General features: G+C 37.4%; 1 protein-coding gene across 7 annotated transcripts in view; it reads left to right on the plus strand.

The window, feature by feature from the left end:
- LOC129770509 (protein kinase C-binding protein NELL1-like) overlaps positions 1 to 14,761 on the plus strand; it is a 309,088-nt gene that overhangs the window by 240,420 nt on the left and 53,907 nt on the right. For 5 of the 7 annotated variants that reach the window (XM_055773395.1, XM_055773397.1, XM_055773396.1 and 2 more), the window contains 4 exons: positions 484 to 634; positions 1,104 to 1,395; positions 11,701 to 11,856; positions 11,923 to 12,145. In XM_055773395.1, the coding sequence (XP_055629370.1) occupies positions 484 to 634; positions 1,104 to 1,395; positions 11,701 to 11,856; positions 11,923 to 12,145 (822 nt within the window). Of the gene's footprint in view, positions 1 to 483; positions 635 to 1,103; positions 1,396 to 11,700; positions 11,857 to 11,922; positions 12,146 to 14,761 lie in introns of those variants that run through there. The other 2 variants (XM_055773398.1, XM_055773399.1) reach the window with 2 other exon arrangements.

Below are 14,761 nucleotides of genomic sequence, written 5' to 3' on the forward strand. Positions count from 1 at the left end.
AAACATCTTAGATAGGTACCGAGTGTAACATCTGAACATTCCACTTCCTCCGTTCCGTGTGAGTGGGAAGATAGGTGTGAAAATAATACAACCTGACGGTGGGTGATGTTGTGGCATTAGTCATTTTCACCCGTATAATTTATAATATCGCGTGAATATTGTCAGTGATGTCTGTTCACCCCACAACCTTAGCCCCGTGTTCTCGAGCACATTCTGTCAGAGCGAAAGCTCTAAAGACCGTCGGCACTGGTTTGAAAAGTGGTGCCCCTAATAGGGTCCAGCATGCAACTTGATACAATTTGTTCGACGGACAGAAATATTGCAGCAAGAATCAGATGCCGTGACTGCAATCAACATTCGCCACTGTCCCACTACGTGTCTGTGCAGAGACAGAGATAATTCCAACGTAGAATTTATCGCAATGAACTTTTGCTTTTAAATCCATTTCGATGTTTCTTTCCCGCTTTCATCCATTTCCGACAGGTGGCGCTCGAAATCTTGTCCTTCCGATGACGGTTTTCCACCGGGCCGTGGACCAGATGAAGCGGACGCCAGATTTCACGTTTGCCGTCGTCCTGAAGCAGGAGCAAGCTAACTCTGGGACCATCGTTTCCTTCTCTAACGGAAACAATAGGTAGGTTTCTCGTTCAATCCAACGTCGTTTGATTCCATTTCCGACTTCCGCTCATTACCCCCCACTCCACCCTCACCTACACCGACATTCCATTTAACAAACCTTCCGTGTTTCCTCCTAATTTGATGATGTTGATGGCAACAAATATCTAGCTTCTCATTGCCGAGTCTCTTGGGAGACGTTTTATAAAGATTCGCCCCGATAAAAGTCGCCTCTAATATTATTAGCTCCTAATGCGTTGATTGTTCATTCCCCCTATGGATTTTAGTTGTTCTCCCCTCAGCTAGCTCGTGTCGCAAACGATCCGAGAAACGATTAAGATTCCCCATCCTCGCCAACCAATGGCAGTCTCGTGCATACTGTCAGTGCCTTTTTTCTTTCCCTCCTTCTATCCCATCTTTTGAAATCTATAAACTATCTTTTTTCTAATCCTAATCGAAGCAATGTAATAATTAATATTAATGTTAAGGTATTTAGAATTACAATCAAGTGGAAGACGTGACGAAATACGTTTTCATTACACACACATAACAGCAGCGGGCGAGTCGCAGATGCACACCGAGTCCTTCCCGTATCGACTCGCGGACGACGCCGAGCACAAGGTGGCGCTAACGGTCAGCGGCACCGAGGTGCAGCTGTACATCGACTGCCATCCACTGTATAAGCGAGTGACACATTTTTTACCAGATAGAAATTTTAGTGCTTCCAATATGAAATTATTCGTCGGACAAGGAAACTCAAATAGTCATTATGTATTTAAGGTGAGCGGAGATGAATAAGTAATTTTTACTCACTGCGTTACTCGTTGTCAGCTTTTCATCCTGGGCCACAAAAAATCAGTTCGAAACAGAACAGGAAAAAAGTAGGTTATTTCGAAAGTTTCTCTTATGCGAGAATAAAAGATTATTCTGGCGTAGGACTACGTTCTTGATTTTCATATAGAGAAGTCACTCTACAAAAAATGTAACGAAAAATTGAGGGATTTCAAATGAATATTACGCAAAATCGTTATTGCGAAGCATGCTAAACGACATACCATTAAATAGGAAATTTATGCAGCATTTGTTTTGCGTTTTACATAAACAGTGAAGATATTATAACAAGTAAACAATTAAGCGAATAAAGTCGGTATGGTTAGGTATGTTAGGTATGTTTGTAGAGATGGAGCGCTAGCCACCTATTGAAGTATTTGATGAGTTAAATTTACGGATCTCTCAACCATTATAGAAACTGAATTCAAAAGCAATTGTTCTCAAAGCCCTACGTCAAGTTTCCGTCCGTGCTTCTCAATACAGACTATTCTACTTTTTCATACTGTAAACATCAAACAAATTTAAATCCTTGTTCGATTTATTCAATCTCTCAGCGTTTCTACTCAAAAGTTTAAACCAATCAATGTCATTATTTCGCCGTAATTATCTCTATGTAACCTTCCAAAGCGTAATGCATCTTCCACATCTAAATCGGATCGAAATTTTGTTAATCAGTTTTTACACTGGTGTTTCAACCCTTCAGGCAATTCCTATGGTAATTTTATAACCATTTCTTGTTTGGATGCATTTTCAATCTTCTTATCGGTAAAAACAAAAATGAAACGCTTGACAGCAAACAAACATTTTTTTGTGTGAGAAGCACATAAATCAACAATTGCATGAGTAAAAACGAACAACCACATAATTTCCATATTGATAAACTTGAAACATTTTTACCATTCATATTGATCAGAGTAAGGCTTATAATTGCAATTTCGATAGTTCCCGTTATGTTCTTCTTCTTGAATGGCGTTAACGTTCTCTGTGGAACTTTTGCCGTCTCAACGAATGCATTAACTAGCGTCATTTATTAATACTTAGTTGAGATTTCTTAAGCCAAATAACACGCCTTCAATGTATTCCGAGGGGCAAGCTCTAGAATACGCGTGACCACAGTGCAAGTCGAAGGAAATTTCTCTGACGAAAAATCCTCCGGCCAGAACGGGAATCTAACCCGAACACCCGGCATAATAATGTGAGACGCTAACCACTCGGCCACGGGTGCACTCCTGTTATGTTACTACGTGAAATTTATTTGAGGATAATTTTGTTTGGCTATCTTTAAGCTGTTCGTGATTATTTTAGAATAAATTCATCAAGTGTTCACCTATGTGTTTTGAATGTGAAATGCTACGGCAACAATGTTTGAAACCTATGCCTAAACCTATCTAAAAATTGCAAACAAACTTTTTATTGCATTTTTTGTTTGAGAGCTTAACCATCTATCAATACAATTAACACAAACTTCTAAGAATACATAAAACGTGTTTAAGATCATTCTTAAAAAAAGGCCCAACTGATAATGCTCAACTTTTTAAATAAATCCTTTTGATACAAAAGGATCTAACTTCAATTTGATCTCATAAAAAGTTAGGCCTTTCAATTGAATGGATCCGTTTCATATTTTCTGTTTACTTCAGATGTTACTTCACAGATGATCCCAAATATAGACATACTGTTTCATCATATTCAATATCGTGACTGGGAAACATCGCACCAGAAAACAATTGCAACAGAAACAACCGCTACTGTATTTACTATTCCTTATATCAGCATTTCACTTGCCGTCCTTGTATGATGGTTTTAAGGAGCATAAACATTTAAGCCTAAATTTTCCAGAAAATTTCGAAGACACCCTACAGGTTGATTAAAGAATATCAGTGTTATGAGGTCAGGCGACGTCGCTTAACAGGGGTACGTTTTTCCGAAATAAAGTTAAAGTTAATAACTACACCCAAACTAGCGTTGGCTGAAAACATTTCATTTTTGGCAGAAATAATGCCGTTTCGTGTACTGAAGGGTCAAATGCGCAAATAATGAGATGTTTTAATAGATTAAAAATGTTTTGTATGTATGGGAGCAGACATCTCTTCCTTATTTCTTTCTTCATTTCATTTGAGATTGTGCCAAAAAAAAGTCCACTCGACGTCAATGGGGATCGAACCAAGGCCGGCTTGAACGCAAAGCTGTTTCACACGACCACGCTATCCAGATAGCTACTAGTGCTGTTATATAAAAGCGTGCTAATATTACACCTCATAATAAAATGAAGTTGAAAACTGTTTTCTAAGAAGAAAGAGAAAAGCATGAACGAGAATAGATATTTTTCTCTGTCTGGGCCGTGTATTTGGCAAACTATGTTTCGCCCGCTCATATTGGCTCATGTTGGCTCTAGCATATATATTATACAAATGATATACACGTATTGCGGAGTAGAACATTTTCTGTTATTTTTCGGTTCATTTAGTGTAATAAATCGGGATGCCATAACATGTGCTAAAAATCAACTTTGGGTGTACTTTCGCTACGAATGAGTCTTGAGAATATGCACACCAATCGTATCGTAAATTGTCTAAGATTTGTTTGATATGTTATGAATTCTGATTCCCTAATCCCTTAACGGTTTATCACGTTAAGCCCCACATCGGTCCCTTTGAGCTTTTTAGTAGGAATGCGCTGACTGACTGAGACTAACAGCTACTAAATAAAAAAATTAAAATATATACGGTTTGTTTTCGGATGTTCTACAAAATGTGAATACTTTTTAGATGAATTTCTGACTATTTTATATTTTATACAGTGAGTATCTTTGGGAGCTGGGACCGACACTGATATTGTGCAAACGCTCTTGATGCGGGCTGAATTTAAAGCGCAGCAAGAATAAATCGGGGCTCAACGTGTTAAATTAACGAAAAATTGGAAGCATTCCCATTTGTCCATACATTTGTTCACTCCTATTTGGTTCTTACCTACCCATGCTGTCCATGAGATTCTAGTTAAGCAGCTATAAGTTACAGTATTCATATTCCGCTGTGAATCAAACGCAACGTTCGTTTTACGGGTATATGAAGAGAGGAAATATTACTCCGCCTGTTTTCTTCCATGTAAAAATAACCCATTCGTGTCACAGTCTCAAATTAGCTAGCGAGCAGCTAACTTTTTTTCTGAAGCTGAGTTACAGGAGTTTTGCTTGTCAGTGCTACCAAATATTTGTATTTTTTTTTATCCAAAATATATATTTTATTAAGGCTCATATGGCGTCAGCCTAACGGGGCCGGGAGTTCAATATTTTGACAACGTTTGCTTAGACTATGTTAGTAATATGTAACCGATTACTCGCGGTTGACTCGAGGATAGTATTACAAGTGTTCTCATAATTGATATGTCGCAGTCTTCGATGCTCTGTACGTGTGCCCGACACGGGATACTTCCTATTGGGATGCAGCTGACCATTAATCAGCAACGCCCCCCTAGTCTGTACCCCATATCTAGCGTGGTGCGTCTTTCTCGACTCGAGGAATCCAGGATAGAATGGTCACTAGCCGGCGCAATCATCAGTTCGTGTAGAGTTGTCATGAGCGGTACAACCTTTGGCTCTTGTTGAATAATCAGTGGACTGCACAACCTTCGGCCCGTGCATCTGTAAAGAGTGTGTGTATGTATTGCCGCGACTAAGTAAAAGTTTATCGATCGGATAGGAGGGATATGAAACGGGGACACAACGAAGGAAACATCATTAAACGTTGACATCGGCGTTTCTGAGGAACAGGTATAGATGAAGCAGAAGATCAGGATCCCGGCTACCCAAGATATCCCGGACGGGGATATCCGATTGTCTGCCTTGTGCTCTCAGTGCTCTAGAGAGCTGAGAGCGAGCAGCATGTAACCTGATACACGACCAGACCACATGTCGATGTCGTGGTAGCCATTCGCCAATATTTGTATGTTTTCTTAAATTTATATAATGTTGGCTCTCGCCGGTCGTACGATCTCACAAGTTTTCTTATAACCGTTACTTAAATGACAGGATGAAAGTCAATATGTATCGGAACTCGAAAAATTTGTTGCAGGTTTTTCTTGGTGAACATAATACAAAAACCACCAAAACAATCCTAACTGAGGGCTCTTCTAGTCGTATGAGTATTGCTAGATCACCAAATGCTCAATGATGGCTCGGATGTGAATTTCGACTTCCGGTCAAACTTTCATAGTATTCTTCGAAAAAGGCGTCAAAATTATTCAACAAGTTACTATATTACGTTATATTCTAGAAGAGCTCTTGTTGAACATGGGGATGATACGAATTTTAGAAAAAAAATGAATGGATGACTGAATGGGCAGACTTCTTCCGCAAAAGAAGAATCTTTCCAGATCTAAATCCAATGGACTATTCCGTCTGGTCCAGTGTTGAGTCCAGAGCCAAACACATTGTTGGATCACCTGAAAATCAGCTTAAATAAGGCTTGCGATTCAATATATGTCGAGGAATTTGTTTTGAATTTTAATGCAAACAATTTGCGGTCTGGGGGGTCTCCGTAGCCACATTGGTTGCGCGTTCGCTTAGTAAGCGATCGATCGTGAGTTCAAAACTCAGGGCCCTCATTGAGCATCTTTGTGTTGTTACAGAATAACTATGTCCACGCAACAATCATCAGCGATGGAGATCGATCCATGGTCGAAATAAGATCGATTCATCAATACAACTGGCTCTGCTCTGCAAGACACATCGGGCTTGCTGTTCTATAAATAACTCAACAATGATCAATCAACTATCTCCGCTGTCCGGTTTAGCTGGATAATGGAAGAACAGAAGGAAAACTCTTACGCCTAAATGGCTACTGTCTAAATGTGTACCATATGCAATGGTATACAAGGGAACACTCTAAGGCCGAAAAATGGCAACTGCAAAATGAGCTAATTATAGATATGATAAACATGTGACCAGTCTTCCGAAAAACACTTACACATGTCCACGCGATGTGAAAATTCCATGTTTATGTTTGAACATGAACATGCTTTTCGCTAGTATTAAATGTTTACCCCATACAGGAACAATGATACTCAAACATAAACATGCGTCTCTCACATCATAAACAAACACGATGCTTATAATTCAAGCACATCATGTCCAAACATACCACCCGTTGTTGCAGTATTCATTGCTCTCGTTTCGTTTCTTTTCGTGAACGAACAAAAATAAATCTCCTAAAACATTTCTTTGTAGAGCACATTTTTTACAGAAATTAACTAGAAATTTAGTTCGTATTGCAAAAATTACGTGAACTCAGAGGCTATGAACTCATGCACATTTTGCAAGTCTGATTAAATAATCCATAGCTATTTTCCGTGAAAAGAAACATTCTCTGAATAGAAAGAAGCTTTCTATTAGAATTTTTTTTCTCCGTGCATGTTGCCAATTGAAGTCTGGGAAACCGAGTGCACAGTGGGGAGACGACATACAATTGCTGGCCAAATAAATAAATAAATACCTAAAAATTAGTTTTAGATGGATGTTTTCAGGAAAGTTTACACCTATTCTTGGTATTTTGATATGGGAAACTATACATCTCCGCCACGCTCTAATCAATTTTAGTAATTGTTTAAATAGCTGATAATGGCGGATGCTACATAAATTCAATTTATAAATTGATGCATGGATTAAATAATGATATCAATTGTGAAGAACTCTGATATCAAATGACTCTTATTCTGTTCAGAAAAGATAAAGAGGTGTATTTTACTTGTCCAAAGTTTCAGACGAAGCATCCATTGTCATGATAGATTCTTCCCTTCCATTTTCCATGTCAACACACCAACACACCGTGTATTGAGTGATGGTGGTGTGGTGTCTAATTCGCTTCTTTTACTCTACACATTGCCGTTGCTTAGGTGAAAATACAAGAGAAACTATATATGGTCGGTGTTAAGTCAGACCGGACCATGTGACATTTTTATGATTTCGAGAAAAACGTTTAATGCTCTGCAATTTTCAAAGCATTAATTTTTTTGTTCAATATTGTTCTCAGAAATGTTAGCTACTCTCTGGCAATACTTTGACGTATGATAGTTGTAAAAAACATCAAGTATCATGCCGAAAAAGGCAGTTACTTGGTTGCCTATACGTACATAGTCCACTCTGACTGAACCAAATAAAGCATTTTTTAAGAGTTGGTTCACTACGACTGAACAATTTCGAAATATTTCTCAATCAATTAACAAAGTGTGCCATTATGCTATGAATATTAGAGCGAGAAGGATTATGTGTTTAAGGTGGCCGTACACTGTTTGCCCGGAGGTCAAATATTTGATATTTTTTGACAGATAAGGTTTGATTTGATATTTGTACAAACACTATTTTGTTTGCCACTCTTCAATTTTCAACAGTAGTAAACAATATCAAACACCGAACATGGAAAAAATCAACTGAAATATTCAAGGTAACCTAACCATGTACCGACAGGTTCGAAGAACAGACTGAAAAAATATTTTAGGCATTCAATAATTGAATATTTGCTTGTCGTGTTTTGTGTAGAATATATTTGATCAGTACACGTTGACCAAATTTTATCTGTCAAAAAGAGTCAAATATTTGACTTCGGTCAAACAGTGTATGAGCACCCTTAGAACTGCATAAACATTTGGTTGCGTGCAGCCTACAAGTCTCTTCCATCTGAATATGATAGAACGGTAAACAAGTTAAAGCAGAAACTTCCCTTTTTCAATGATCTTAGACAGTATTCGCCAATAGAATGATAAAATTTTTCATTGTCTTCGCTACAGCCTAAATCGCACTCTGAAATGGTACATTTTGCGATCATTTACACTGAAGACCAGCATTGTTCACTGATCCGTTCAGTCGGAGTGGACCAAGTTTATTTTTTAATATACTCAGAATGTGCAAATTTTATACTAACGGGTTCAAGCACATTTCGACAAGGTACATATTAGCTTCAATAAAATGTTTTGTTGGTTTGAATTCGGCGCTTAGATATTATTTAAAATTCAATATGCAAATGATTGTCACATGGTCCACTCTGTCTGCACATGATATAGAGCCATTTCGCCATGGTAAATGGTACATGATCCGCTCTGACTGCATAGTATGAGGGATTTTCGTTGATCAATCATAAAAATTTCGATCCGTTATTCCTGCTGTATGCGTGATTTTCCAAATCTAATAAATGTGGTATGTAGCTTACATAATGCTTAACCAAATGTAATCAATAACTTGAAATTTTCAATTTTGCGACTTGGTCCCCTCTGATTTACACCGACCATATTATGTTTGAACATCATGTGAAACAAACATGTTACATTTTCAAACATAACATACAAAAAAAATCATGTTTGTCTACAAACACAAAACTGTGAGAGCAGCGTGAACATTGTTCGTCTCGTACGCAGTGTTTGATGTGAAACACGGAAGACTGTATGTGACATGTACACGATTAAAATTCGGCTCTGTTACAGCTAATATGCTAATGAGCCTAAAATAAACAAAAGGGATAAAAAAAACTTGCGGTCTGAGTTTGGTTCAAGTCGAAGTTGAAACAGGTTTTTCCATTGTAATTTCGCAGTGATTGGCCGAGTAAAACATCTTTCGTTTACCAATCAATGGTAAACTCTTCCGATTGCACACGCGTGTTGATAGCATAAATTTTGGGGGTGTAAGCGACCGAAGTTTACATAATGTTTTCAGTTGAATTCACAAAGATATGCATTTCCTGAATCGAAGAATGGAACCACGTCAAATCAATCATAATGAACCAGATGTCTGCCAGCACTACCGACATGATTTGCGTAAAGCACCGGGTGGCGTTGATTGTTTGAGGAACATTACAAAAATAAATGAAGTCTGAAGATTATATAGACATGCTGAAGATAAGTTTTATTGAACATGGTGAAGCATTGACGGGTCCCAATTGGGTCTAAGCTAGACAATGTTGTTATCCACAAACTCAAAACAGGATGAAGTTTATAGTTTTCCGAAGTTTTCCGATGAAATCATATATAATCTTGAGTGGTCAGCTTGTTTTACGGATCTCAATTCCATCGGAAATCTTCGAAAGTAGTGTTTATGAATATGGCAATCAAATCAACAACATGCTCAAATATCAAGTTCTACACCCAAAATAAATTTTTAGCACATTTTTTGGTATCTCGATTTATTACATTTAATGGGCCTAAAAATAACAGAAAATGGCGCTACTATACAATACTTGTATAACATTTGTATAATATATACGAGGGTCGTTCAAAAAATAAGTTTCAGTGCCTCATAAATCGCGGAAAAATAAAGTAAGGACAAAAAACAAGGTGATTTTCGTAATCTACGTTTTATTTTCTATTTTTCTACATAATCGCCGTAACGTTCGAGGTATTCTTCATAGCGTGGCACGTGTTTTTCTATTCCGAGCGCCAAGTGCGTAGCGTCCAACTTTTTGAAGTACGATGTAACTGCGTCAAGAACTTCTTCAGTGTTATCGAATCGTTGACCGCCGAACGCTTGTTTCATCACCTATTGTGATGTTTTGGACCGATTAAGAATCGCGATTGAAAAGAAAACGCCAGGGTTATTGACGAAAGGAGTGTTCCTCATCTACGATAATGCGTGGCCCCATTCTGCTCGCGTAACTCAAGAGCAATTGACAAAAAATTCAAATGGACTATGTTCGAGCATTCTCCTTACTCCCCAGACCTCGCCCCTAGCGACTATCGCTTATTCCCGGTGATGATACTGGCGTTCGGCGGTCAACGATTCGATAACACTGAAGAAATTCGTGACGCAGTTACATCGTACTTCAAAAAGTTGGACGCTAAGCACTTCGCGCTCGGAATGGAAAAACTCGTGCCACGCTATGAAGAATACCTCGAACGTTACGGCGATTATGTAGAAAAATAGAAAATAAAACGTAGATTACGAAAATCATTTTTTTGTCCTAACTTTATTTTTCCGCGATTTCTGAGGCACTGAAACTTATTTTTTTAACGAACCTCGTATATATGCAATATAAGCAATATAAGATCAATATGAGCGGGCGAAGCAGGAGACACATTGCAAATGAGCACGTATTCAAGCTTTTCGTATAATTGCTAGATACACGGCCCAGACCAAGAAAGATATAGATTCTCGTTTATGCTATTTTTTTTTACTCTTAGAAAACACTTCCCAACTTCATTTCATAATGAGGTGCAATATTATCACGCATTTATACAACAGCACAAGTAGCTTGTGGATAGCGTGGTCATGTTAAACAGCCTTGCATTCCATCTGGCCTTGGTTCGATCCCCGTTGACATCGTTTGGACTGTTTTTTTTTTTGGTACAATCCCATAAGAGATGAAAATAGAAAAAAGAAAGAGATGTGTGCTCCCAAACATACAAACATTTTAAATCTTTTGACGCAGCTCATTATTTGCATTATTTGCTATCAGCTCACGAAAAAACATTATCTCTGCCGAAGATGAAATGTTTCCCGCCAACGATAGTTTGGGTGTAGAGTGTTGGAATCAGATTGTACAGGATACCCTTGAGAAATTCGTCCTGTCAACGTCATCGCGATTAATTTGAGTTATCGGAAACAATGACTTAGACACATTCGAATTAAAGTAATTTCTTTAATTCGAATGTGTCTAAAGTAATTAATACTTTAAAAGCTGAAGCTTTAAACAAGAAATTACTTTTATGTGTTACGTTATGTTTGAGCTGTTTTTTCGTTTTATGATGCTAACATATAAATGGCCCGAAAAATCTGAATTGTTTTACCTTGGTAAATCTTTTATCACTTTTCCACACATGTTGCTGGAAGAAATTTAGATGATCGTTCATATTATTTTTGCTATAGAAACTTGGTTTACGTTTTTCTCGCTGAATCTATGATGCGTTATGTAAGTGTTGATCAACGGGACAGAAAGTGACAAGACCTGAAAAAGAGTCCCTTGATTGAACGAAAATAAACCGCCATGAAACAAACAAGAAATGTCTAATTGTAGCAACAGTTTTCAGCAAACCTGATATTGGCTCAAACAATCTACCAAACCAACTCAAACTTTCATTTACCAGATGTGAGCCGGAGTATGAATATTATGTTAAAAGCAAAAGCTATTTCAAATTGAACACAACCTTGGCCCAGCTTTGGGAAGCTGACAACGTTATTCCCGAATGAATGTGTATACCAAAAACTACAAAACACTATATATTTTTTTTCAATCGAATGTTTTTCTCTCTCCCCCATCGACCGCTCACCAATCCTAGGGCGAATTAAAAGATTTACGTATTATCACCGGCCCGTACGGTTATTTATCACAATGTGAACTAATGGATGCACAATGCCCCACATGTGGGCAGTTTATAGAGTTAGAGAATGCTTTAGTAGAATTAAGACGAACCATGTTGGAGTTAACAAAAAGGGTGAGTATGTTTTTCCGGTGGTCAACCCGAAACGCGTCCAAACTAATCCATTTCATTCTCCATTAGCTAGGGGCTGCAGAGGAACGAGTCTCATATATAGAGGAATGTGATTGTAAAAAATCATGCCTAATAAATGGTACAAGTAAAAACGATGGTGATATATGGGATGTAGGTTGTAGTCAGTGTAGATGTGAGCGTGGCGTCGTCACGTGTGGTCCAAGACCATGTCCAGAGGTTAAGTGTAAACATCCAGTATTAAATCCGGGTGAATGTTGTCATAAGTGTTTAAGTAAGTATAGTCAACTATCTTTCGCCGCTCACTGTCTGCAACCCATCAGCTCTAGATGGTGGTCTCTCATTTAGCAAGCTCGAACAATAACACACAAGTTATATTGGGGCTGCTCTCCGCCAGCAACTATTCTAGATCCAATCGCTATCACACTAATCCTCCACTTTATGATACTACAATTAATTATTCATTCATCTGTTGAACGTGAATAAACAGATTTACTTGCGAGTTTTTTTTTGCCATTTGTGATCAGTAAATTACCGTATATCTCTTAATGAACCACTGCACCGTTATTATACCCGCAAATTGAACAAACACTGGGTACAACGCATGTATCCATGCGTTGGCCACACAGGTTAACCTGCTAACTTTCCAACGATTCGGAACAGAATCAAGTACCCCATTACTACGTGTTCCTGTCAATAAATTGTCATACGATCGTAAAAAAAAGCTTATTCTTCGCATTTGCATCGCCATGAACGGGCACCGGCTCGGCTCATTTATGAACGTATATGTTCCTGGGCAAGTGCTCATAGATTCGTACCGAGCGAAACCATTCATCGAAAAATAAAGGCTTACGCTACAGGAAACCACTAACCGCCGAAGAGATGGTTTTGGCATTGAGCTTGATGGGTTGCGGCAATGAGAAGTAATGTCAGCAATGTTATAACTGTTGTTATAATATGTCGGTTTATTATTTACTACGAAGAGAGTGGTGCGATATCAATTCAAAGGTGGGGCTTTCTGTGAGGTACGGAGCTCAACAGAAATCAATCAATTAAATCAAATCAATCACACGGCTTATTCATTCAGGCCATTGTCATTTTTCTGTAGCGATTAGAACTCTCTAAGCTGTCTGTTTTGCGAAATTTCAATAGATTATGTTCTTCCATATAAAACAAAACAAAAATTTGCACTAAACAGCTTATTTGTCTTACTGATTATTTGCTGCGATTGACCCTAATGGGGTATTCGAGTGTAGAGGCACGAAGTTCAGACACTTTTTCGAGCTCCGAAAAAATAAACCAAAGATCATAAAATAAAAATCATAATTAGAATAGTTACAGGCTGATGAAGTGAAAGGGTTCAAATAAAATTGTGCCATGCTGCAAGTAGTTATTTTCATTCAATCTGCTACAATTAAAAATTCCCTTCAAACATGTTAATCAGATAAAGTATCATTGCTTCATATCATCTTAAAACTTTTGGGATGCCGATACTGTTCCTTCGATATTACTACTTCTGACCAAATGACTGCCGTCGGTGAAGATGCCCAGGGTATTTTTATCGATATTCCATCTGTCGAACCGTCATTCCGTTTCCTGTGTTCCCTTGAGGCAACCATACTCAACCTGTGGCCCAACAGACTCTTCTGGTTGGCCCATCTGGGATTACTTCAATTGAAACTATTTTGTATGTGTAACAATAACGAAAACTTCAGACTTCATTACCTTTTTTGACGTAGGACTACGTCTTTCAGTAATAGTTCCAAATGAAAGAAACCAGCACGTTTTTATAAAATAGAAATAGAGCAATTCCACCCCAAATTAGCCGGCTGCTGACCCGACCCTCTCTGATTTTTTTGAAACTTGGTACTTTTGATGGTAACTACCCAAACCACAATTTTCATTATCATATGACCAGTTTTAATTACAACTGATTTTTTAATAGATCGTAATCAAAATCATTGATCCTTCTTTCAAAAAATCTCAAATCAATCCAGATGTCTGAATAAATATGATGTATGACAAAGTTGTTGGAAATGAATGAACTATTTAGGAAAAATAAAATTTTAAATTTACTGTTAAAAAACTTACTCAAAAATTTAATTTAACATTTAAATCCTTTATATCTCAAAACAAACACCCCCCCCCCAACCCCTTATATATACTTTTTTATATTTTTGTTTGAAAGCCCTTCCAATTTAACAAAGTTTGACGTATAGTGGTGCCACGGTTAACTCACCAAAATCGGGATATAACCATTTTAATATTATTAAAATCATGTTCGTGAAATTCTACAACTACAGTTTCGACATCGTATAGAAATTTCACTTACATTATTTCTACTATACATCCATTCCATGTTAAACCGATATAGTGGTTCTCAGATTTTCGTGAAAAGTGGTAGTTTTGTTCTTTATCACAAAATATTAGACCCATATTTTTTCTATTTTCATTAGAGTGCCTATTTCCATTTAAGGGTGGTCCGAAAAATAATTTTTTTTCCACTTTTTTCCAAAAAATGCCTTTTTTTCAAAAATTCATGACTTTTGAACTACTGGACCGATTCATCTGTCGACATACACAATTATAGACAATTAGTTGGTATTTTTTAGAAAAATATTACACTTGTATAAAATTTGAATTTTGTTTTTGTAGTTATTGTTTGTATTTGTTTTTTGTTGTTTTCATGGCTTAGAACTAGAGGGCACTATACTTTTTTATATTTTTTCTTGAATGCTGAGGTTTTTTTACATCACATATCCAACAATCAAGGATGTTATTTTTTTCGTTTTCTAGTTATGAGTTTTGAACCGATGAATAATAAAATCAAAATTTTACCCCTTTTTCCAAAAAAAACTTTTTTGAAAAAAATCATAACATTTGAACTACT

Source organism: Toxorhynchites rutilus, chromosome 2 (assembly GCF_029784135.1).
Source record: "Toxorhynchites rutilus septentrionalis strain SRP chromosome 2, ASM2978413v1, whole genome shotgun sequence".
NCBI classification, from domain to species: Eukaryota; Metazoa; Arthropoda; class Insecta; order Diptera; family Culicidae; genus Toxorhynchites; species Toxorhynchites rutilus.